This window comes from Vipera berus (assembly GCF_964194415.1).
Source record: "Vipera berus genome assembly, chromosome: 7".
In the NCBI taxonomy this organism is placed as follows: Eukaryota; Metazoa; Chordata; class Lepidosauria; order Squamata; family Viperidae; genus Vipera; species Vipera berus.
Genome location: NC_138209.1, coordinates 5,301,234 through 5,324,146, shown reverse-complemented (window position 1 = coordinate 5,324,146; position 22,913 = coordinate 5,301,234). Strand labels below are relative to the sequence as shown.

General features: G+C 46.2%; 1 protein-coding gene across 1 annotated transcript in view; it reads right to left on the bottom strand.

Moving 5' to 3' along the window:
* The window catches only part of LOC308671223 (catenin alpha-2), a gene marked incomplete at both ends in the record, with an annotated part of 512,303 nt that overhangs the window by 45,315 nt on the left and 444,075 nt on the right, over nt 1–22,913 (bottom strand). The window contains 3 exons of the mRNA XM_081333323.1: nt 4,327–4,432; nt 8,707–8,888; nt 15,949–16,062. Of these exons, the coding sequence (XP_081189449.1) occupies nt 4,327–4,432; nt 8,707–8,888; nt 15,949–16,062 (402 nt within the window). The remainder of the gene's footprint in view (nt 1–4,326; nt 4,433–8,706; nt 8,889–15,948; nt 16,063–22,913) is intronic.

The following is a 22,913-nucleotide window of genomic DNA, read 5'->3' as shown; positions in this document are numbered from 1 at the left end:
CTATTCAAACAGTAGAGACTGGAGAGCGTCCAAGGCTGAAAAGCGTCTGCCAAGATTTATTAGTCAATTAACAGAACAAGAAACAAAAACACTGGAACTTGAATCCTCAAGCGGAAGGGTTGCTTTCAGCAACCAGCCCTTCCCCAAACACTCCTTTTATTTAGAGTTCAGGGCGTGGCCTCCCTCTGCCTCCTCCCGAGGAGACCCGCAGCCTTTCTCTGCTTGGTCCTGCTCGACTGCCTCCTGCGTCGGGCGTCCTTGAACAGGGCCAGCTGTGGGTCATCATCCTCCGCACTATCGGGCTCACGCAGCTGAGAAGAGGGCCCCGGCTGGGAGCTCTGCCAAGCCTGCAAGCCATCATCAGCCGGTTCGTCTCCCACACACTCCTCCTCCCCCTCATCTGAGTCATCCGATACATCTGAGCCGGCTGCCGGGCCCACAGGCTGGCCCTGAGTCACAACAGTTCCCCCACACATGTGTGCTAGTCGTTTCCGACTCTAGGGGCCGGTGCTCATCTCCGTTTCAAAGCCGAAGAGCCAGTGCTTGTCCGAGGACGTCTCTGTGGTCATGTGGCCGGCATGACTGGACGCCAAAGGCACATGGAACGCTGTTACCTTCCCACCGGAGTGGTCCCTATTTTTCTACTTGCATTTTTACGTGCTTTCGAACTGCTAGGTTGGCAGAAGCTGGGACGAGTAACAGGCGCTCACTCTGTTACGCGGCACTCAGGATTCAACCCGCCAAACTGCCGACCTTCTGATCGACAAGCTCAGCGTCCTAACCCACTGAGCCACCGCGTCCCTCACTTCTCTGACAACCCCTCAAATATTGGAAGACTGCTATCATGTCAACCCTAGTCCTTCTCTTTGTTAGACTAGACATGCCCAGTTCCTGCAACCGTTCATCTTAGAACTTAGAAGAAACCAATGAAGAACTGCATGGCCCTTTGGCCGAATAAAATACAGGTGGCCATTATAATGTGAGTTAAAAAACACATAGGCGGAGAGCCTCCACAATTGCATACTACATATTATTTTTTTCTCTTTCTTAAATCAGCCTTCTTGAGAATTCCCCGGGGTAGTTAAGGCTAATCTCTTCTTCCTTATATATATGATAATGCCAGGAAATTGTCTCCCTCTTTCTCTTCCCAAAGTTGCCTCATCTTTCAAGTCCAAATCCCGGAGGTCTTTTCTTACTTAGCTGCCATTTAGCACAGTCGCATTTATTCCACTCCAGAGACCCTGCATTTGAAATATACTTTTGAGATTAAATCCTCCAGAGAGACTGACAAAAGCCTCAAATGGAAGGAGCAAATTAAAACTCTCTCTTCCTCTCTTTGTTTCTCCCTTTCTCTTTAGCACTGTAATTAAAAATAAAACAGCCTATAAAAAGGCCGCAAAGAGGTCTCAAAACTTCGATAAAACTTCGGCCGGGTTTTGAGGCTCTGAGGAAAGACAAATAACCTCAGCGACTTAAAAAACAAAACAAAAAACGTAGTAATGATGATTTCAAAAGTTCTGCTGGTACTCCCAGCTCGGCTGAGCAGCTCTTCTGCTTCCTTTTAGATCACTGACAGGTAGTTATGGGTTTCCTTTGTAATTTGCTTGTGGTTTGTTTTTTTTTCCTTCTTTTTAGAGAACTTTTGGAGATATTCCTCCAGACCAGGTGTAGGCAACTTTGGCTCTTTTATCACTCATGGACTTCAACTCCCAGAATTCCTGAGTCATCTATGCTGACTCAGGAATTCTGGGAGTTGAAGTCCATGAGTCACAAAAGAGCCAAGGTTGCCTACCCCTGCTCCAGACCAACAAAGGAATTCTTTAGGAGGCTCTACAAGGCAGAGTGGAAACCTTTCCTTGATGAGATTCACTTTTAAAGGATTAATTAAATACCAGCAGGTGTGGAAGATTTGTTTTAAAGACGGAGCTGCTGTTAGGATGTTAAATTTAGTAGCTGGAACAGTAAAGCGGTCAGAATGAAGGCTACTGCTAAGCTTGTAAGCCGCCCTGAGTCTTCGGAGAAGGGCGGGATATAAATGGAATTAAAATAAAATAAAAATAAATGGGCCACAGCACACAGTTGTAGTTGATCAGCGCTGACTCATGCATGAGGCAATCTATGCTCTGATTGGTTGCCGTGAGTACTGTATAAAGGGGGCGTTTCCCTTCTTTCCCGCCCTTTTTCTCCTCAGTGTGTTCTGTATACTGTTTCTGATTTACCTGATGTTCCTGCCTTCCTGACTGACTATGTTTGTCTGCTTTAAATATAACTGTGAATTATATTTATTTATTTATGTAAAACTACCAGGTTGCGTTCGTGTCTTGAATGCCATTTGGAGAGTTGCTCTGCAATTCCCTGACAGCTGTCCTTTTTCAAACCATAAAGCTGAAATTTTCACTCTTGGGGGAAGCTCCCCCATTATTTGTACCCAGTTTTAACTGTAAGGTTGGGTTAGACCACGGGTAGGCAATCTTGGCTGTTTTATGACTCATGGACTTCAACTCCCAGAATTCCTGAGTCAGCATGGCTCAGCTTGGAAACCTCTCCCTTTCCCCTCAGCATGGCTGGCTCAGGAATTCTGGGAGTTGAAGTCCACAAGTCATAAAAGAGCCAAGGATGCCTACCCCTGGGTTAGACAAAACCTAAGGATGGCAGGTCAGGAAATCCAGCATATAAAAGCCATTGACTTCATGGGACTAAATAGAATGGGAAATACAGGCAATCTTCAGCATTGTGACAGTTCGAAATTATAATGGCACCGAAAGTGACTTATGACCGTTTTTCACTCTTACGACCACTGCAGCATCCCCATGGGCATGTGATCCAAATTCAGGCGCTTGGCGACTGACTCGTATTTATGACGGTCGCGGTCTCTCAGGGGTCATGTGATCACCTCTTGCGACCCACTGACAAGCAAAGTGCATGAGAAAGTCAGATTCACTTAACAACCATGTTACTCACTTAACAACCTAGGCTAAATCACCAAATTCAGAGGATTCACCTAACCATTGTGGCATGAAAGGTCCTAAATAGGGGCAAAAGCCACTTAACAACTGAGCTAACAAATGTTAAGGAGTCTTAACAACTGATTTTCAGAGTATGTGGACTTCAACTCCCAGAATCATCACGTTTTGTGACCTTCCGACGAGCAAAGTCGGAGGACTAGGGAATTCTGGGAGTTGAAGTCCGCTTCTGGAAATTTGATTCTCTCTGCTAGCTACGAATGGATCTTCACTCACTGCACCCGGTCAAAGATTCAGCTAGTCCTAACAAGACTCCCTACGCTGCAAAAATGGCTTCTCACCGAGAACAAATCCTGTAAATGCAACGTATTACAGAAGACTCAGCAATTAAATAACACTATCTAGTATCACGTTTCAGAATAGACTGTGATGCTCTTCTCTTTCAATTAGTTAACAGAACCACTTCCTGTAGCAATGGCTTCCAGGCAGAACTCAGTTTAAACACAATTTTGCAGACAGTGAGCTTTTGCCTTTTAAATAGCTGCTTAAAGGTTGGTTACGTTCAACATACCGGCATGATTCATGGAGATTAAGAAAGCCACAGAGACGGCGAAAAGAAAACAGGAGAAATGGGAATACGGGCAGCCCTTGACTGGCAACCCTTCGTTTAGTGACTGTGCAAAGTTACAAGGTACTGAAAAAAGTGACTTATAATTGTTTTTCACACTTAACGACCATTGCAGCATCTCCTTGGTCACATGATCAATATCAGCCACTTGGCAACTGGTTCACATTTATGACGGTTGCAGTGTCTCAGGGTCACGTGATCGCCTTTTGCGACCTTCCGACAAGCAAAGTAAATGGGGAAGCCAGATCCTCTTAACAGCTGTATTGCTCACTTAACAACTGTCGTGATTAACTTAATAACTATGGCAAGAAAGGTCGTAAAATGGGGTCAAAAATCACTTCACATCCGTCTTACTCAGCAACAGAAATTTTGGGCTCAGTTGTCATCGTAAGTCAAGGACTAGGTGTACAACTCTCCTTGATGTGATCCTAATAAGGTGAAAAAAAAATTGACAAGGCCCATCTCCAATCCTAACATCTGCCATGCAGATGGTTTAGGAGCTATAATTCCCAAAATTCTCAGAGCCAGCCTAGCCAATTAGCCTACCGAAAGGAAATTTGGGACTCTGGTGTGTACGTATGTTTCTTCTTCTGTTACAAATGCACAGCACCTTGCTGAAAAGCTGCTTTAATCGGAGAGATAGAGATTACAATTCCAGGCACGCGACCGTGACACTGGGCAAAAATGGTTCGCTCTGCTGCTTAAACTCATCCCGAGAGGAAGCTCCAAAATTACCTGATCGGCCACCGCCCGTGCCAGTTTGTCCATTCTGGAGCCGGCTTCTGCAATTTTCTTGGCGGCGTTTATAACATCAGAGGTATTCTTCAGTGGCCCTTTACCCCTAGAAGAGACGAGGGAAAAGTCATTGACTTACTGCTTGGAAACAAAACAACGCCAATGAATTTGAATTTGACTACTTTATTGGTCCAAGTGTGATTAGAAACACAAGGAATTTGTCTCCAGTACAAAAGCACTCAGTGTACATGGAAAGCAAGAGAATAACGAAAAAAAAACAAGAATAAATTATTATATTTAAATAAATAATTAAGGTTAAATTGCTCTTGGACTTTAGAATTCTAACAGACAGGCGGACACCTGCCACATAACACACCCCAGACTTAATTATCAATAAGAAAGAAACAAAAGTCTGGATAGTGGACGTGGTAGTACCTGGAGACAGCAAAATAGAAGAGAAGTAAGTGGAAAAAGATAACAAAATACAAAGACCCAGGGCTTTTTTTTTGTCATAGAACGCTCAGAACGGAGTTCCGGCAGCTTTTTTGGATGGAACCTTGTAGGGTAGGCAAGGCGGGTTGCATGACATGTGTGAGTTCCGGCACCTTTTTCTTTTACAAAAAAAGCACTGCAAGACCTATAAATAGAAATAGAATGACTATGGCTAAAGCAAGCAAAAGTAGTCCCAAAGGCACCTTGGGTGCAATCCCAAAACACCTGGAGCGCCACTTGAACACCATCGGCACTGACAAATTTGCCCTCAGTCAATTGCAAAAGGCAGCTTTACTCGGAACAGCTTACAATCCTGCGACAATATCTGTAACACCATTGAACATCCAGATCTGCCTATCCCAGGTCCTTGGAAAGGACTTCATAGGTAGACAAAAATGCCAAATCCAGTCTGAACATCTAACTGTGTGATGAAATAACAACAACAACAACAAGAATAATATCAATAAAAGGAGCAGCAAAGAAGATAATAAGAAGGATAAATAATAATACTACAGACGCACTACATGAATAAATATACAGAGACATTAGGCAGCACTGTGAAAATTATGTGTTCAGCAGATGGATGGCACATGGGGAAAAAACGTGTCCCCGTGTCTAGTTGTTTGGGCATACAGTGCCTAATAAGCACCCTCCCCTGGTTGCAATTGTTCTTTCTGCATTCTTGACTATCTGCTGGAGTTTGCACCTCTCCTGTTTGGTTGATGTAGCAAACCAGACAGTTATTGGAAGTACAAAAGACAAAGTCAATAATTCCTCTATAAAACTTGTACCAACAGTTCCATTTTTGTTTTTCATATTCTTGTAGAATTGAGAGACGACTGTTTCCACAATTTAGCATGCCACGCTCTTTAAACTACTTATTAGAGTATAGGTTAGGAGATTGGGGGGGAAGGGGGGGCAGTAAGGGAGGCAGTGTAGATCTACAGCTAATTTAAAATGCTTTGCCAGCAGTTTGCATCGTTTTTGCCTCCGAGCTCCTGAACTTAATTCTAGATGCATTTTTAAAAGTGTTCATTAAGAGGGTATTCCTGCTGGAATGCAAAACAGCAACAGTGCTCAGCGTTTCCCCTGACTCCCCGTGCTGGATTTAATGTAAAATCGGCCAGATCCAATCCGGAAATGGGTCGGAGTTCAGCAGGGACATGAAGGAAGGCAGCTTTACACTTGGCACAAAGTTGAACACCATCAGGGAGGTTTGTTAAAAAGCTGGTTGAGTTTCGGAATCTTTTTTTTTTCTTTTCTTTTTTCTTTTGCAATTGCTTGTCAGGTTGTTCGGCTGATTTGTTTATTAAGAGTTTTATCACACGGTTGTTATTTTATAAGTAGCTCAAGGGGATGAACATACATATCACTCCTTCCGCCTCCTATTTTTCCCCAAAACAACCCTGTGAGGTGGGTTGGGTCTGAAAGAGTCACCCAGCCGGCTTTCATGCCTAAGGTGGGACTAGAACTATACCATTTGTCAAAGATTGGTGAGCTTCAACTAGGCCTCTCATCCTTTTTTGAGTGTCTCTAAGTCCTGGACGCGGCGGCTCAGTGGGTTAGGACGCTGAGCTTGTCGATCAAAAGATCGGCAGTTTGGCGGGTCGAATCCCGAGTGCCGTGTAACAGAGTGAGCACCTGTTACTCATCCCAGCTTCTGCCAACCTAGCAGTTCGAAAGCACGTAAAAATGCAAGTAGAAAAATAGGGACCGCTACGGTGGGAAGATGGTAGAGGACAGGAAGGCCTGGAGGAACGTTGTCCATAGGGTCACGATGGGTCGGACACGACTTCACAGCTAACAACAACGGTGGGAAGGTAGCAGCGTTCCATGCGCCTTTGGTGTCTAGTCATGCCAGCCACATGACCACGGAGACGTCCTCGGACAAGCGTTGGCTCTTTGGCTATGAAACGGAGATGAGCACCAGCCCCTAGTTGGAAACGACTAGCATGCATGTGCAGGGGAAACTTTACCTTTACCTTAAGTCCTGGAACTTAAGAACTCATAACTCAGGTTTCCAGGAGGTGCCATATCCAGGCAGTAATCAAACCCTTGGTCTATAAGCTTCAAGATGGGAACCGTGTCTTTTGAAATGCTGGCAAGCTCTACTTTTGTGAGCAAGGCTGGGGGCTGAAGGCCTGACAGCATAACCAGTCTTGAAAAGGCAATGAATCCCAGTTAAGGTTGTATGTATGCAACATGCCAGGTTATGGTGTTCTCCAGGGAATAAGGTCAGGATAACAAATGATGGGAGAGAGCCCTCAAAGATAGAAAAAGCCCCCTAGCTCCCTTTTTGGGATTCATATTAAATGGAGAATAAATACACCAGTGGTACAATGATCCTGCTACCACTTTTTTTTTGTTTTGGCAATTATGAGTTCAGTTAGAGCCCATAACACAGTGTTATTTTCTGGTGAACTTGGAATGAGGTCTAGTTCAGCAACATTAGCTGGTGGAAAGAACCCATCTTCTACATTTTAGAGCAAGCTTGTTAAAAAAAAGCTCATCATTTCAAAGGTATAGCCTTGCAGGTTGGGATTTCTGGGATTTGTAGCTCCAACATAAATAAAAAATAAAAATAAAATAAACATGTGTGGAAGGCATCTGTGGTGGAAATCTCACAGAGAAAAAAGCCTAGAAGAACAAATCAAAAAAAGTTGTTCTTTTCAACCACCATCGATGTTTCTGTCTTGGAGAACAAGATAGTTCCTCAAACTTAACTTCTCCTAAATCGAGTGAAATGCTCCGTGAGTTTGGAATTGAATGTTTCTTCCCGGCCTCAATCAGGCAGATCTTCTCTTCAACGCTTTCTGTCTTGGGGATGAATTGTTTCGTTTTTGAACGACCCTCACAAGGATGTCCCAAAAGTGCTGTTCAAAAGGCAACCGGACTTTCTTGCTGTCGTGTTTTTTTTCGCCCTTCGAAAACTTTTTGCTTCTCACCCACGGAGCTTCTTCAGTCCTCCTCGAAAATGTTGCGCTTCTCATCCACGAAGCTTCTTCTGAAGAAGCTTCTTGAATGGGAAGCAAAACGCTTTCAAAGGAAGAAAACAAGAAAACCCCGTTGATTTTTTTTTTTTTTGGAAAAGCAGCTTCGGGACAACCAGGACCTGGATGACTGAGAATCTCCATAGACCAGGGCTTTTCAACCTTTTCACCCATTGGACCACTTGTAGGATGTGGCAACATCCGAGTACCACCAGTCGCTTAGCAAGGTGTCAAAAACTTGATGACCCCCCCCCCCAAAAAAGAGGAAAAAAGTGATAAAGTACAGGTAGTCCTCGACTTACAACAGTTTGCTTAGTGACTGTTCAAAGTTACAATGGCATCGAAAAAAGTGCCCCCCAAGCCACAGCCGGCGGCGCTCTTCCTCCTGTCCGAGGTTTCCATTGTTGTGAGCATTTCTGTTGAGGATTGGCAGCGGGGGTGGGATGGGGGGGTGTTTGGTTTTTATTCCCCCCCCTCTGCTGGGTGGTTGCAGCTGGTTTTGGTCACTTCACATGACCCTGGGACACTGTGACCGTCAAAAACATGAATCAGATGCCAAGCATCTGGATGTAAATCACAAGATGCATGGAGATGCTGCAACATTCCAGCTGATCGGCGCTTCTTCTGGGCTCAGAAGCGCTGGGATCAGTGCGGAGCTCCAGCTGGATCCTGGCGCTAATCCTGGCGCTTCTGCTCAGCCCTGACAGCCCTGCAGCTCCAGCCGTCTCTCGCTCAGGCTTGTATGGTGCTACCATTCCCCTCCCCCGCTATCACTTTTCTAGGATGGTCGCATACCACCTGCCAGGTGCCAATGTACCACAGGTGGTACCCGTACCACTGGTTGAAAAGCCCTGCCATAGACAACCCTAACAAGGACCGACTTCATTAATGGACCTACCTAGTGAAATCCGTCATCTCCATCATGATCATGCACATCTGTTTGGCCAGGACGATGATGTCGTTGCCGCTGTCATCCCATTTGGCCACCTCGGCATCCAGCTTGCTCTTTTCTTGATGGAATATTTCTACCTGCTCAGCTATTTTCGCCTTCTCTTCCTGAGGAAGCTGAGCCATGATGGCCTGTATTAAACCATACAGAATCATGTAATTTTAAGACATGTCAAGGATGCAAGCTTTGAGTTCGCTTCTTGCCACTTCCCCTAAGCAGGAAAATCGTTTTTTAAAAAATGTAACGTTATCCGTTCTGGCCTTCGTTTGAAAATTATCTGATGATGTGCGCTTCTGTTTCCGCTGGAATCAAGACAACCTTTTAGATCGGGGGTCTCCCTAACTTGGCGACTTTAATGACATGTGGACTTCAGCTCCCAGAATTCTCCAGCTAGCATCGCTGGCTGAGGAATTCTGGGAATTGAAGTCCACAAGTCTTACAGTCCCCAAGTTTGGGAGACCTCTGATTTAGATCACCGATGCCAACTAACCAACTTTCTCGGAGCTGGACCAGTCAATGTAAATGCTCTGGCTTGTTTTTCTGAACTTAGCAGCAAATAAGCAGAGAACACCTTAAAAATGAAATATCTATTGTCGCAGAATCTTTCAAGGGTCAAGGACGACTTCATTAGATACTAGAAAAGGGAAAAACAGCTCAAAACTCAGGATCATTATAATATAGTAACAGATGGCACTAATTTGGCTAGTGAGGTGAATCATAGTAGGTGACAATCTGTCCAGAAATGGGTCACGTTCTGCCAGTGATACCATAAGAAAACTCTGAAATTTTGGAAGCCGTTTGTGAATTTTCTCTGTGTTAAATACAGTAACAGACTAGTAGCAGAGGGCCTTGAAGATGAATTTTGTTCTTGAGGTTACCTACCTGTTTCTTTTTATAGTGAATAGATAGATGGTGGTTGCCTTGATTGATGGACAATATATTTCCATCTCGGTGACATTTTTCCCGTAACATAGCATTTTTAGTAATTATAGATGGAAAAGTTTATAACTAACTTGAAGCTCTGTTATGCAAGGGGGGGGGGGTAGAATGCATCAGATATTCTAGTTATTTTTTTTAGCATTCAATCAGGGGACATTATACCGTATATACTTGAGTATAAGCCGACTCGAGTATAAGCCGAGACCCCCAATTTCACCCCCAAAAACTGGAAAAAGTTATTGACTCGAGTATAAGCCGATCCGCCGTTCTGCAAGCCTCTGCCGCCAGCAGAGGCTCGATCCGCCATTTTGCAAGCCTGAATACACAGGAATACCCTGTGTGGCCGCGGCTCGTCAGCAGGTCTCCGTTCCTCCTGCCGACCTTTGGGGAGGTTTGGGCGCCTCCCCAAACCTCCCCAAACCTCGGCAGGTCTCCGTTCCTCCTGCCGACCTTTGGGGAGGTTTGGGCGCCTCCCCAAACCTCCCCAAACCTCGGCAGGTCTCCGTTCCTCCTGCCGACCTTTGGGGAGGTTTGGGCGCCTCCCCAAACCTCGGCAGGTCTCCGTTCTTCCTGCCGACCTTTGGGGAGGTTTGGGCGCCTCCCCAAACCTCGGCAGGTCTCCGTTCCTCCGCGCAGACCTGCCGACCTTTGGGGAGGTTTGGGCGCCTCCCCAAACCTCCCCAAACCTCGGCAGGTCTCCGTTCCTGTTTGGGGAGGTTTGGGCACCTCCCCAAACCTCCCCAAACCTCGGCAGGTCTCCGTTCCTCCGCGCAGACCTGCCGACGTTTGGGGAGGTTTGGGGAGGCGCCCAAACCTCCCCAAAGGTCGGCAGGAAGAACGGAGACCTGCCGAGGTTTGGGGAGGTTTGGGGAGGCGCCCAAACCTCCCCAAAGGTCGGCAGGTCTGCGCGGAGGAACGGAGACCTGCCGAGGTTTGGGGAGGTTTGGGGAGGCGCCCAAACCTCCCCAAACAGGAACGGAGACCTGCCGAGGTTTGGGGAGGTTTGGGGAGGCGCCCAAACCTCCCCAAACGTCGGCAGGTCTGCGCGGAGGAACGGAGACCTGCCGAGGTTTGGCGAGGTTTGGGGAGGCGCCCAAACCTCCCCAAACAGGAACGGAGACCTGCCGAGGTTTGGGGACGTTTGGGGAGGCGCCCAAACCTCCCCAAAGGTCGGCAGGTCTGCGCGGAGGAACGGAGACCTGCCGAGGTTTGGGGAGGTTTGGGGAGGCGCCCAAACCTCCCCAAACAGGAACGGAGACCTGCCGAGGTTTGGGGACGTTTGGGGAGGCGCCCAAACCTCCCCAAAGGTCGGCAGGTCTGCGCGGAGGAACGGAGACCTGCCGAGGTTTGGGGAGGTTTGGGGAGGCGCCCAAACCTCCCCAAACAGGAACGGAGACCTGCCGAGGTTTGGGGACGTTTGGGGAGGCGCCCAAACCTCCCCAAAGGTCGGCAGGTCTGCGCGGAGGAACGGAGACCTGCCGAGGTTTGGGGAGGTTTGGGGAGGCGCCCAAACCTCCCCAAACAGGAACGGAGACCTGCCGAGGTTTGGGGACGTTTGGGGAGGCGCCCAAACCTCCCCAAAGGTCGGCAGGTCTGCACGGAGGAACGGAGACCTGCCGAGGTTTGGGGAGGTTTGGGGAGGCGCCCAAACCTCCCCAAACAGGAACGGAGACCTGCCGAGGTTTGGGGACGTTTGGGGAGGCGCCCAAACCTCCCCAAACAGGAACGGAGACCTGCCGAGGTTTGGGGACGTTTGGGGAGGCGCCCAAACCTCCCCAAAGGTCGGCAGGTCTGCGCGGAGGAACGGAGACCTGCCGAGGTTTGGGGAGGTTTGGGGAGGCGCCCAAACCTCCCCAAACAGGAACGGAGACCTGCCGAGGTTTGGGGAGGTTTGGGGAGGCGCCCAAACCTCCCCAAAGGTCGGCAGGTCTGCGCGGAGGAACGGAGACCTGCCGAGGTTTGGGGAGGTTTGGGGAGGCGCCCAAACCTCCCCAAACAGGAACGGAGACCTGCCGAGGTTTGGGGACGTTTGGGGAGGCGCCCAAACCTCCCCAAAGGTCGGCAGGTCTGCGCGGAGGAACAGAGACCTGCCGAGGTTTGGGGAGGCGCCCAAACCTCCCCAAACAGGAACGGAGACCTGCCGAGGTTTGGGGAGGTTTGGGGAGGCGCCCAAACCTCCCCAAACGTCGGCAGGTCTGCGCGGAGGAACGGAGACCTGCCGAGGTTTGGGGAGGTTTGGGGAGGCGCCCAAACCTCCCCAAACAGGAACGGAGACCTGCCGAGGTTTGGGGAGGCGCCCAAACCTCCCCAAAGGTCGGCAGGAAGAACGGAGACCTGCCGAGGTTTGGGGAGGTTTGGGGAGGCGCCCAAACCTCCCCAAACAGGAACGGAGACCTGCCGAGGTTTGGGGAGGTTTGGGGAGGCGCCCAAACCTCCCCAAACGTCGGCAGGTCTGCGCGGAGGAACGGAGACCTGCCGAGGTTTGGGGAGGTTTGGGGAGGCGCCCAAACCTCCCCAAACGTCGGCAGGTCTGCGCGGAGGAACGGAGACCTGCCGAGGTTTGGGGAGGTTTGGGGAGGCGCCCAAACCTCCCCAAACAGGAACGGAGACCTGCCGAGGTTTGGGGAGGTTTGGGGAGGCGCCCAAACCTCCCCAAAGGTCGGCAGGAAGAACGGAGACCTGCCGAGGTTTGGGGAGGTTTGGGGAGGCGCCCAAACCTCCCCAAACAGGAACGGAGACCTGCCGAGGTTTGGGGAGGTTTGGGGAGGCGCCCAAACCTCCCCAAACGTCGGCAGGTCTGCGCGGAGGAACGGAGACCTGCCGAGGTTTGGGGAGGCGCCCAAACCTCCCCAAAGGTCGGCAGGAGGAACGGAGACCTGCCGAGGTTTGGGGAGGCGCCCAAACCTCCCCAAAGGTCGGCAGGAGGAACGGAGACCTGTCGAGGTTTGGGGAGGTTTGGGGAGGCGCCCAAACCTCCCCAAAGGTCGGCAGGAGGAACGGAGACCTGCCGAGGTTTGGGGAGGTTTGGGGAGGCGCCCAAACCTCCCCAAACGTCGGCAGGTCTGCGCGGAGGAACGGAGACCTGCCGAGGTTTGGGGAGGCGCCCAAACCTCCCCAAACGTCGGCAAGTCTCCGTTCCTCCGCGCCCTGCCTGCCTGCTTCTTTCCGCTGCGGAAAGAAGCAGGCAGGCAAGGCGCGGAGTTTGGGGAGGTGCGCGCGCACCTCCCCAAACCTCCCCAAACTTCGGCAGGTCTCGGACGGCGGTGGCTTGGGAGAGGTGCGGGCAATCCCGGAAGCACCAAAGCCTCGGCCGCGCACAAGTCCTCGGTAAGTTTTTTTGTTGACTGGAGTATAAGCCGAAGTGGAATTTTTCAGCCCAAAAAGTGGGCTGAAAAATTCGGCTTATACTCAAGTATATACGGTATGTTTAATTTTAATATTACTAATTTATTTCTTATTTGCTGTTTTACACACGTTTTTAAATATTTTGTTTGCTACATATTGTTCGGTCGTTTGGTTTGATAGTCAATGTTTTTTCTTTTTTCTGTTTTGTATTTTAGCTTTGGAGAAAAATAAAAAAAAATAAAAAAGGAAACTCTTAATTTTTCGGTTCTTGATAGACTTTTGCACACTGCAGAATTCATGCTGTGCAAGACAACTTTTCTAGAGGAATTTGAAAATAATTTCAACAGATGTCACCATTAAACTGATTCGGATACCAGTTGCAAAGACAATAATTCCAGTGTATTTTAATTTTTTTCAAGACAAGAAAACAGCAAAAAAAGGTAATAATTACTTCTGAAGATCAAAATAGGGAGTGATTTCAAAATCAAAAGTATATTTGGCTCCAGGGTTGTATCCCACTGCTTGGTACATTTAATGGGGTGTGACATAGATTTAAGTCTCATTACATTTTTTTTCTTGTTTATGTCACTTTCAATTAGCTATTGCTTCTCTCTACATAGTCTTAAAATGCTTTTGGCTTTTTAAAAATTCATAATTGACCTTTTCCAGAACCCAAAAAAAAATTTTTTTTGGGGAAAAAAAGGTTATCTTGAATCAGGAGATCAGAAAAATGAAGAAAACATGAAAGCTTATCAAATTAGAATTCACCGACTGAGCTTTAATTAGGCCTTATCAAGGTAGCTCAGCAGTCTGAATTGTTAATGTGCAAACACAACAGAACAACAACAGCTTCCCCTTTAAAAAGCATTGAAAGTGAGTGTTATGTATCCAGGTACAGCCTCTGCATAGCAGCAGCCACCAGGGGGTGTTGGTCTGGACGGTTTTGGCGGGAAACCCAGTTTTGGCGGGAAACCTAGGGCCAACCCCATTGGCTAGCCGCCTACCTGGCCAGGTATATAAGGAGGCCAGGTAGCCCTTGTTCTTCAGTACGAATCCCCCACACACACACAATAAAGAGCTGAACTCGTACTCCGGCTGGCGTCTCTTCCTTGCGTCGGACCCACTACACTACAGTGAGCCTCTTCAAAGAAAACTATAGTCCTGTTTTATGAACCTAATGTTTATTTGCATCTCTAAGATTGTGCATATTTATTTGCGTGTGCGTTTGTGCACGGCATTCCACAATGAGTCTTCCTGATATGTGGTATGATTCCGGCTTAGGCTAACTTTCATTTTTATGCTTCTTCCAACACTGAAATTGTGGTGTGTTTCTTTTTTCTTCAAAGAATGCATTCTCTTTTTTCTTTCAATGGGCTATGAAGTATAAATTCCAGTTTTATTTACTTCTAATTTACAACAAATGCGGAGTCATTAAACAACGAGTAACTTCTATGAAGTGGTGTTATCACCACATATACCTTCCAGTTATACAGAAGCAGAGTTATTTTATGGGAAAATATTCCTAGGACTCGTAAGCAAACACACTGAACAAAAATGCAGATTTTGTTGGGCAAACTAACAGCCAACTGGAAGAGCCAGGTTTTCAGGCCCTCACAGAAGACCAAGAGGGTGGGGGGCACATCTCACCTTGAGGACACTATGTTCTAGATGGTGGGGTTCATGGCAGAGAAGTCTCTTCTCCTGGACCCCACTGGCCAGAATCTCTTGATTGATGGAGCCCACAGCATGTCCCTTCTTCAAGCATGGATGGGGCAGGCCAGTTCCTCTTGGGTGAGAAGGTTCCTCAGATACCCTCAACCCATGCCATGCAGGGCTTTATTCAAGATAACCACCATCTTGAATTGGGGAATGACCATCCATGCTGGCAGGAGGGGCATACTTTGGGCCCTGTTAAGTTCTGGAGACCTCACTTTAAAAAAAAAGAATTGATAAGATTGAGTGAGTCCAGAGATGGGCAACAAAAATGGCCCAAGGTCTGAGGGACGAAACATACTAGGAGAGATTGGAGGAACTGAGTATGTATAGTCTGGAGGACAGAAGGAAAAGTGGTGAATCAGACTGAAACCTTTAAATATATTAACGACAAAACAAAAAATTCAGTTTGCTAGGTTGGTAGAACTCCTTAAACAAAATGTATACCATCGTGCAAGCATGTATGCCATCTAGTTGGTTAGAACAGAAGAAAAGGTAGGTTTAATTTTATGGACTACTATCAAATGTTTGTATGATGAAATGGCCCACAATGCCATTTCTTGGTGGTTGTGATTTTAGCAACTGAAAATTCCACCTAGGTATTTTTTAATTTCAGATGTCTTAGCAAACAATTGTATCAATCCAGTTGTGGTTTTGAAGAACATGAGGAGCTACGTGGAAAAAAAAAGTATTTCAATCTTCTTTAAGAAAATCTTTCTATCTTGCTTGGAGATTTTGATATGAGTAATAAATAAGAGTCCAACCTCATAATATTCTGCTTATCAAAATTAGGACACCAAGATGCTGAGTTTTATGTAAAGTGTTCAACTCTCATGTCTTCTCCATAATAATAAGATTTAGAAACCTGACACTTTTCTCAATTTTTCAGTGTGAAGACTGGAATTCCTGGGACTTTTGACAAATGTATCAGATTAAGTGTTGAAAAAAACATTTTTAAGAAAAAAATATTGGCATAAATCTTGGAGAAAGAACTAGCAACCGATTTTTTTTTCTTTTGCACAAACTTCTCCAATCAACACCACTTGAGTGTCAAGCAAATTAACTCAGTTCTTGAGAACTCAAAATGGAATCTCACGCTCGGTAGCCATCCTAAGCTTTCTATTCTCCACATCAGCTTGCAGAAGCAGACAAATCGGAAGAGATATTAATGCACTGCTTAGACTGTAAACTCACCCTTGCACTCTGGCCAGCAATAAGCTGATCGTCTTCAGTCTGAACGCTTGTCCGGCTCCGAACATCATAATCTTCCTGTTCAAAATCAGAGTCATCCTCTAGCTCTTCAGGAGTCTAGATTTTAAGGAAGGAAGGAAGGAAGGAAGGAAGGAAGGAAGGAAGGAAGGAAGGAAGGAAGGAAGGAAGGAAGGAAGGAAGGAAGGAAGGAAGGAAGGAAAGGTTGCATGGGTGGAAGGGAAGGAAGGAAGAAGGGAAAAGGAAGAAAGAAGAGAGGTTGTATGGGAAGGAAGGAAGGAAGGAAAGAAGGAACAAAGAGATATATGGGAAGGAAGGAAGGAAGGAAGGAAGGAAGGAAGGAAGGAAGGAAGGAAGGAAGGAAGGAAGGAAGGAAGGAAGGAAAGGTTGCATGGGTGGAAGGGAAGGAAGGAAGAAGGGAAAAGGAAGAAAGAAGAGAGGTTGTATGGGAAGGAAGGAAGGAAAGAAGGAACAAAGAGAAATATGGGAAGGAAGGAAGGAAGGAAGGAAGGAAGGAAGGAAGGAAGGAAGGAAGGAAGGAAGGAAGGAAGGAAGGAAGGAAGGAAGGAAGGAAGGAAGGAAGAAAAGGTTGCATGGGTAGAAGGGGAAGGAAGGAAGAAGGGAAAAGGAAGAAAGAAGAGAGGTTGTATGGGAAGGAAGGAAGGAAAGAAGGAACAAAGAGAAATATGGGAAGGAAGGAAGGAAGGAAGGAAGGAAGGAAGGAAGGAAGGAAGGAAGGAAGGAAGAAAGAAAAAAAACAGATGGCAAGCTTACAAAGGATACAAATGAACTCCAGTGATTGCTATGTTCGTGTTTTATCAAGTACCTGCCCAGAAAATGTTGTTTCTTCTTCATTTTAAATTAACTTGTCTGGAAAGGCAGGCAGCACCCCAAATTGAATTGTCCACAAAAAAATGAAGTTGTTCCAAACCTGCTCTTTCCCCACCAGCATTAATCATCACCTTGCTGTGATTTCTCTTAAGCCTGTTAACTGGGGGAATGTACATTGGGCAAACTAACAGCCCTCGGATGCATTTCCCCCTTGGAATGTGATATTTCAAAATAATTGTGTTTCTCTTCTGGAAAAAAAAGAAGAAGAAGAAGAAGACCTATCAGACAACATGCTGAACAGATTGCACCGTCCTTCAAGAGTTTACAGAAAAGTCACCTTGAGCTCAGAGATGGGGAGAAGACCAGCCCACGCCTCTTTCTCTAAATTGGACGCAGTCTGAAGTGTGATCTGTGCAATGGTTAAAAGCCTGATCACAAGACTTGACAATGGAGCAAACCTTGGACTGTGAAGGTGTGGAGAAGATTGTCACACTCCCTATCTATGCTTGCCAAAGTAAGGAGAACCTTCCTTGCATTCTTTTGGTCTTTTCACGCTTTCATTCCTCCATTTTTTTTCCAATACTTTCTTTAGGGTTTTATTGCTGAGATGGTTAAAAAAAGGGTTGGGTTAAAGCAGATGGAACAGGGCAACGGTTCTTGCAATGGCCCCTAGAAATAAAGGCAAGGCACAAAGGAGCCAGGTTGATTTAGAGGTTAAGACACCAGGCCAGAAACTGGGAGACTGTGAATTCTAATCCCGCCTTAGTCATGCAAGCCAGCTGGGTAACTTTCGGCCAATCACCAGGTGATTTGGAATTATAGCCCCAACTTAGTCATGCAAGTCAGCTGGGTAACTTTGGGCCAGTCACCAGGAGATTTGGAATTATAGTCCCACCTTAGTCATGAAAGCCAGCTGGGTAACTTTGGGCCAATCACCAGGAGATTTGGAATTATAATCCCACCTTAGTCATGAAAGCCAGCTGGGTGACTTTGGGCCAATCACCAGGTGATTTGGAATTATAGTCCCACTTTAGTCATGCAAGTCAGCTGGATGACTTTGGGCCAATCACCAGGACATTTGGAATTCCAGTCCCACCTTAGTCATGAAAGCCAGGTGGGTGACTTTGGGCCAATCACCAGGCGATTTGGAATTATAGTCCCACTTTAGTCATGCAAGTCAGCTGGATGACTTTGGGCCAATCACCAGGAGATTTGGAATTCCACCTTAGTCATGAAAGCCAGCTGGGTGACTTTGGGCCAATCACCAGGAGTTGGTGAGTTCTAGGCTTGCCTTAGGCATGAAAGCTGGCGAGGCGACTTTGGGCCAATCACTCTCTCTCAGCCCAACCCACCTCACAGAACTGTTGCGGGGAAAATAGGAGGAAGAAGTTGTGTTGGATACATTCACCCCTTGAGTTATTTGTAAACATAATCAAGGAGGGATACAAACAAGCAAACAAACAAACAAATAAAAAATAATGAGGACTCTCTCTTCCAGAAGAAAGGGTGGGTGGATTGTCAAGATGTTTTGCTGGGTGTTTTCAAAGTTCTCTGAAGGGCAAACATCTCTTTCCTCCCTGCGAGTCTACACTTTGTTATTCTTCATCTTCTCCTATTAAACCCCACATTAAATCAGCAGGAGTTCTGCACAGATAGTCAAGATAACCTTAGCTGCGCTGTCTTAACAAGGAGAAGGCAGGGCTTTTTTAAATTTTTTTTTATCTGAAACGCACTTAGGCATGTTGGATGGTTCAGCAGTGGCTTTTGAAGATCAAAGGACTTCAGGACTCCAAACCATTCCAGATCTCTTTCACTGAGCAATGCACCCCCTCTTCTGCTCACTTCTTCCTCTTCTGCGGGCAGAAGGAAGATCAAACTTCTCTGACAGAATAGCCCAGGGCTGTCTGCACCGATGCCCTAGTTGCAACTGAACCGTCATCAGAAGCAGCTACAGGGACTTCCTAGCAAAGGGGACAATGGACATTAAGTATCTCTCTCATTGTAAAACAGTATTCCTCTATCTGAGGTCCTCCAGATGTGGAATGACAACTGGTGGTGGAACGACAACTGCTGGAATCCTTAGGCCATAGGCTTACTCAACCTGAAGAGCATCAGGAGAAGTCTATGGTGTATGCCAGGGGTCTTCAAACTTGGCCCTTTTATGACTTGTGGACTTCAACTCCCAGAATTCCTCAGCCAGGCACGCTGTCTGGGGAATTCTGGGAATTGAAGTCCACAAATCATAAAAGGGCCAAGTTTGAAGACCCCTGGTGTATGCTACATTTGCCTACGGTTTATTTGGGAGAAAGGCTATTTGCTAACAACATGGATAATGGAATTCTCATGGGAGTGTTCTTCACTTCCTAAGTTGTGTCCGATTCTTTGCAGCCCAATGGACCACAGCACACCAGGCCTCCCTGTCCTCCACGGTCTCCTGGCGTTCGCCCAAATTCATGTTCATTGCGTCAATGACTCCATCTAACCATCTCCTCCTCTGCCGTCCCCTTTCTCCTTTTGCCTTCCATCTTTTCCAACATCCAAGTCTTTCCCAAAGAGTCTTCTCTCTTGTCATTAGGTGGCTAAAATGTTTGAGCTTCAGTTTCAGGATCTGACCTTCCAAAGAATAAGCAAGGTTGATTTCTTTTAGGACTGTCTATGGAGAGTCTCAACCATCCAGCTCATGGTTATTCCAAAGGTGCTTTTAGGATTGACTGATTGGGTCTCCTTGAGGTCTAAAGGACCTTCAAGTGTCTTCTCCAACGCCACAATTTAAAAGCATCAGGGTTTTGGGGGTTTTTTTTTGGCACTCAGCCTTCCTTATGGTCCAACTCTCGCAGTCATACGTTATTACTGGGAAAAATCAATAGCTTCGACTATACAGACCTTTGTCAGCAAGACGATGTCTTTGCTTTTTAATATGCCATCTAGGTTTGCAATCGTTTATCCTCCCAAGGCGCAAGACTCTTTGAAAAATTAATTTAATTTTAATGTCACGGCTGCTGTCATCATCTGCTGTGATCTTGGACCCCAGCAAAATAAACTCTGTCGCTGCTTCCATTTTTATTCTCCCCCCCCCCTTCTATTTGCCAGGAAGTGATGGGACCGGATGCCATGATCTTAGTTTTCTTAATGTTGAATTTACACTCTTCTCTTCCAGCCTCGTCAAGAGGCTCTTGAACTCCTCTTCACTTTCTGCCATTAGAGTGGTAGAGGGAATAGTGATTGGATGGGATGCTCACACGAACTGCTCTGATCGGATCTTTCAAAAGGATAACACCATTGAAAGCAGGAATATCAGCTAGCAGTGATGTTGATGGCTTTGGAGATAGATAGACCAACTTTGGTTTCCTTCCAAGCATTTCCCTAGGGGAGATCCCAGTACATATTGTGACAACACAATATGTACTAAAGAGTAGATAAAGCAACAGAGGATTGATGCAGTTTGGTCTATGATTTTTTTTATTTTAAGTTTCGGCTCAAATCAGTTGCTTTCATATGTGATAATTTAAGACTTTTCTACTCCGTCCCCCCATACAGGGAGTCCTCGCCCTACCGCCACAATTGAGCCCAGAGTTGATGTTGCTGAGTGAGAAATTTGTTAAGTGAGTTCGGCCCCATTTGACAACTTTTCTTGCCCCTCCCCCCTTTGTTAAGTGAATCACTGTAGTTGTTAAATGGGTAACACGGTTGTTAAGTGAATCTGGCTTCCACATTGACTTTGCTTGTCAGAAGGTCACAAAAGGGGATCCCATGATTCTGGGACACTGCAACCGTCATAAATAGGAGTCAGTTGAAAAGCATCCGAATTTTGATCACGTGAGTGTGGGGATGCTGCAACAGTCGTAAGCGTGAAAAATGGTCACAAGTCACTTTTGTCAGGGCCGTTGTAACTTGAAACAGTCACTAAACGAACTATTGTAAGTCCAGGACTACCTGTATTTTTTTTTTACTGAAGAGTTTTAAAATACATTTTTAGAACATATACCCCAACTCCCCCAACCCCCTCCCCATCTCTCCCTTCCCAACACCCATCCCCCGACTTCTCAGAACTGAATACAGGGTATTACATCACACAATCTCAATCTAAAATATTCTAATTACTATAATTACTCTTTAAATCCTATCGCACTTTAACTCTCCTTAACCATAGAAAAGATAAATAATATATCCTCTAATTATAATGACTAAAAACTATTCATATGCTAAATGATACTTTGTAGTCCCATATTTATTCTGAATATAATCAATCCATCTTCTCCATTCCGCTATATATCTTTGTTGCGAGTCGTCTTTCACATATGTCGAGATTTTGGCCATTTCTGCCAATGTACTATTGCTAAGCACATTGGTTTGTGCTTAAATTGTAAGCCGCCCTGAGTCTTCGGAGAAGGGCGGGATATAAATGGGATTAAAAAAAAAAAAGTTCAAAACTTTCGAAGTCCGTTCTTCTATAGCAGGGGTCTTCAAACTCGGCCCTTTTATGACTCATGGACTTCAACTCCCAGAATTCCTCAGCCAGGCATGCTGGCTGAGGAATTCTGGGAGTTGAAGTCCATGAGTCATAAAAGGGCCGAGTTTGAAGACTCCTGTTCTATAGTAAGGACTACCTGTATTTTGACTTAAAAAAAAACCAACAACACCAATTGAGGCTGATTGCAAGCTAGTGAGGAAAAACCCAGAAACCCATACACAAAATGAGTCCTTCTGTTATTGCCCTATTAAATTTATTAAGGAGGAGAAGAAACCTGATAAAATTAAATCAGTTGCTTACTCGGGGTTGAAATGACAGTTCCTTACCTGAATACGTGCTGAAGCCTCTCCCTCTGGAGATTCAGACCAGCAGCTAGTTAATTTATTTAGTCATTTAGATATTAAAAATACCTATCTTCCTCTCTTGAGTTCTGTACAAGTATTTAAAGGAATACAAGCGGTTTTAATGTGCCCGGCACAATTGAAAACCAGACACCCAGACAGACAACTGGGAAAATGAAAGCATGTTGGGTGAAAAGGAAGCGGTTACCGCGTGATTAGTTTTTGAAAACTGATCTGTATTGAACCGCTGATTATTAAAGGGCAGCTGATCGACAATCTCCTGGCTTCGCTAATGGGGCTGCTTTATACCGAAGTACACAAACTGGCAATTAGCTTAGCCAATTTGCCGTTGCTGTGATATGTGCAAGGGGAAAGAAGAGAATTCTCCACCATTAACGCTGACAACGGTCCAAGCGATGAGAAATCAAGACAGAATTGTGGGTGGGAGGGGTGATTTTTTTTGGGGGGATAGGCGGGTGGAGAGGAAGGAAGGGATATTGACAGATATTTCGTAAGAAGATTAGGGACCTGGAGGCTGAAACGTACGAAAAACAGTTGCAGGACCTGAGTATCTTTAGTTTAATGAAAAGGAGGACTAGGGATCCTTCAACGTCTTTAATCAGTCGTTCCACCAATTGATTGTTCTCACTGTCAGGAAATGTCTCCTTAGTTCTAGGTTGCTTTTCTCCTTGATTAGTTTCCATCTGTTGCTTCTTCTCCTGCCTTCAGGTGCTCTGGAGAATAGCTTGATTCCCTCTTCTTTGGGGCAGCCCTTCAGATATTGGAAGACTGCTATCATGTCACCCCTCTTCCTTCTTTTCATTAAACTAGGTAAGGTAAAGGTTCCCCTGCACATGCATGCTAGTCGTTTCCAACTCTAGGAGCCGGTGCTCATCTCCGTTTCAAAGCCGAAGAGCCAGCGCTTGTCCGAGGACGTCTCCATGGTCATGTGGCCGGCATGACTAGACGCCAAAGGCGCATGGAACGCTGTTACCTTCCCACCGTACTGGTCCCTATTTTTCTACTTGCATTTTTACATGCTTTCGAACTGCTAGGTTGGCAGAAGCTGGGATGAGTAACAGGAAGCACTTGGGATTCGACCCGCCAAACTGCCGACCTTCTGATCAACAAGCTCAGCGTCCTAACCCACTGAGCCACCGCATCCCTATTTCATTAAACTAGACATACCCAATTCCTGCAACCATTGGGTGTTTTTTTTTGTATATTTTGGCCTCCAGTTCCCTAATCGTCTTTGTTTCTCTTCTCTGCAGAACCTGGAGGCAGAGTTAAAAGAGGGATCATCCTAG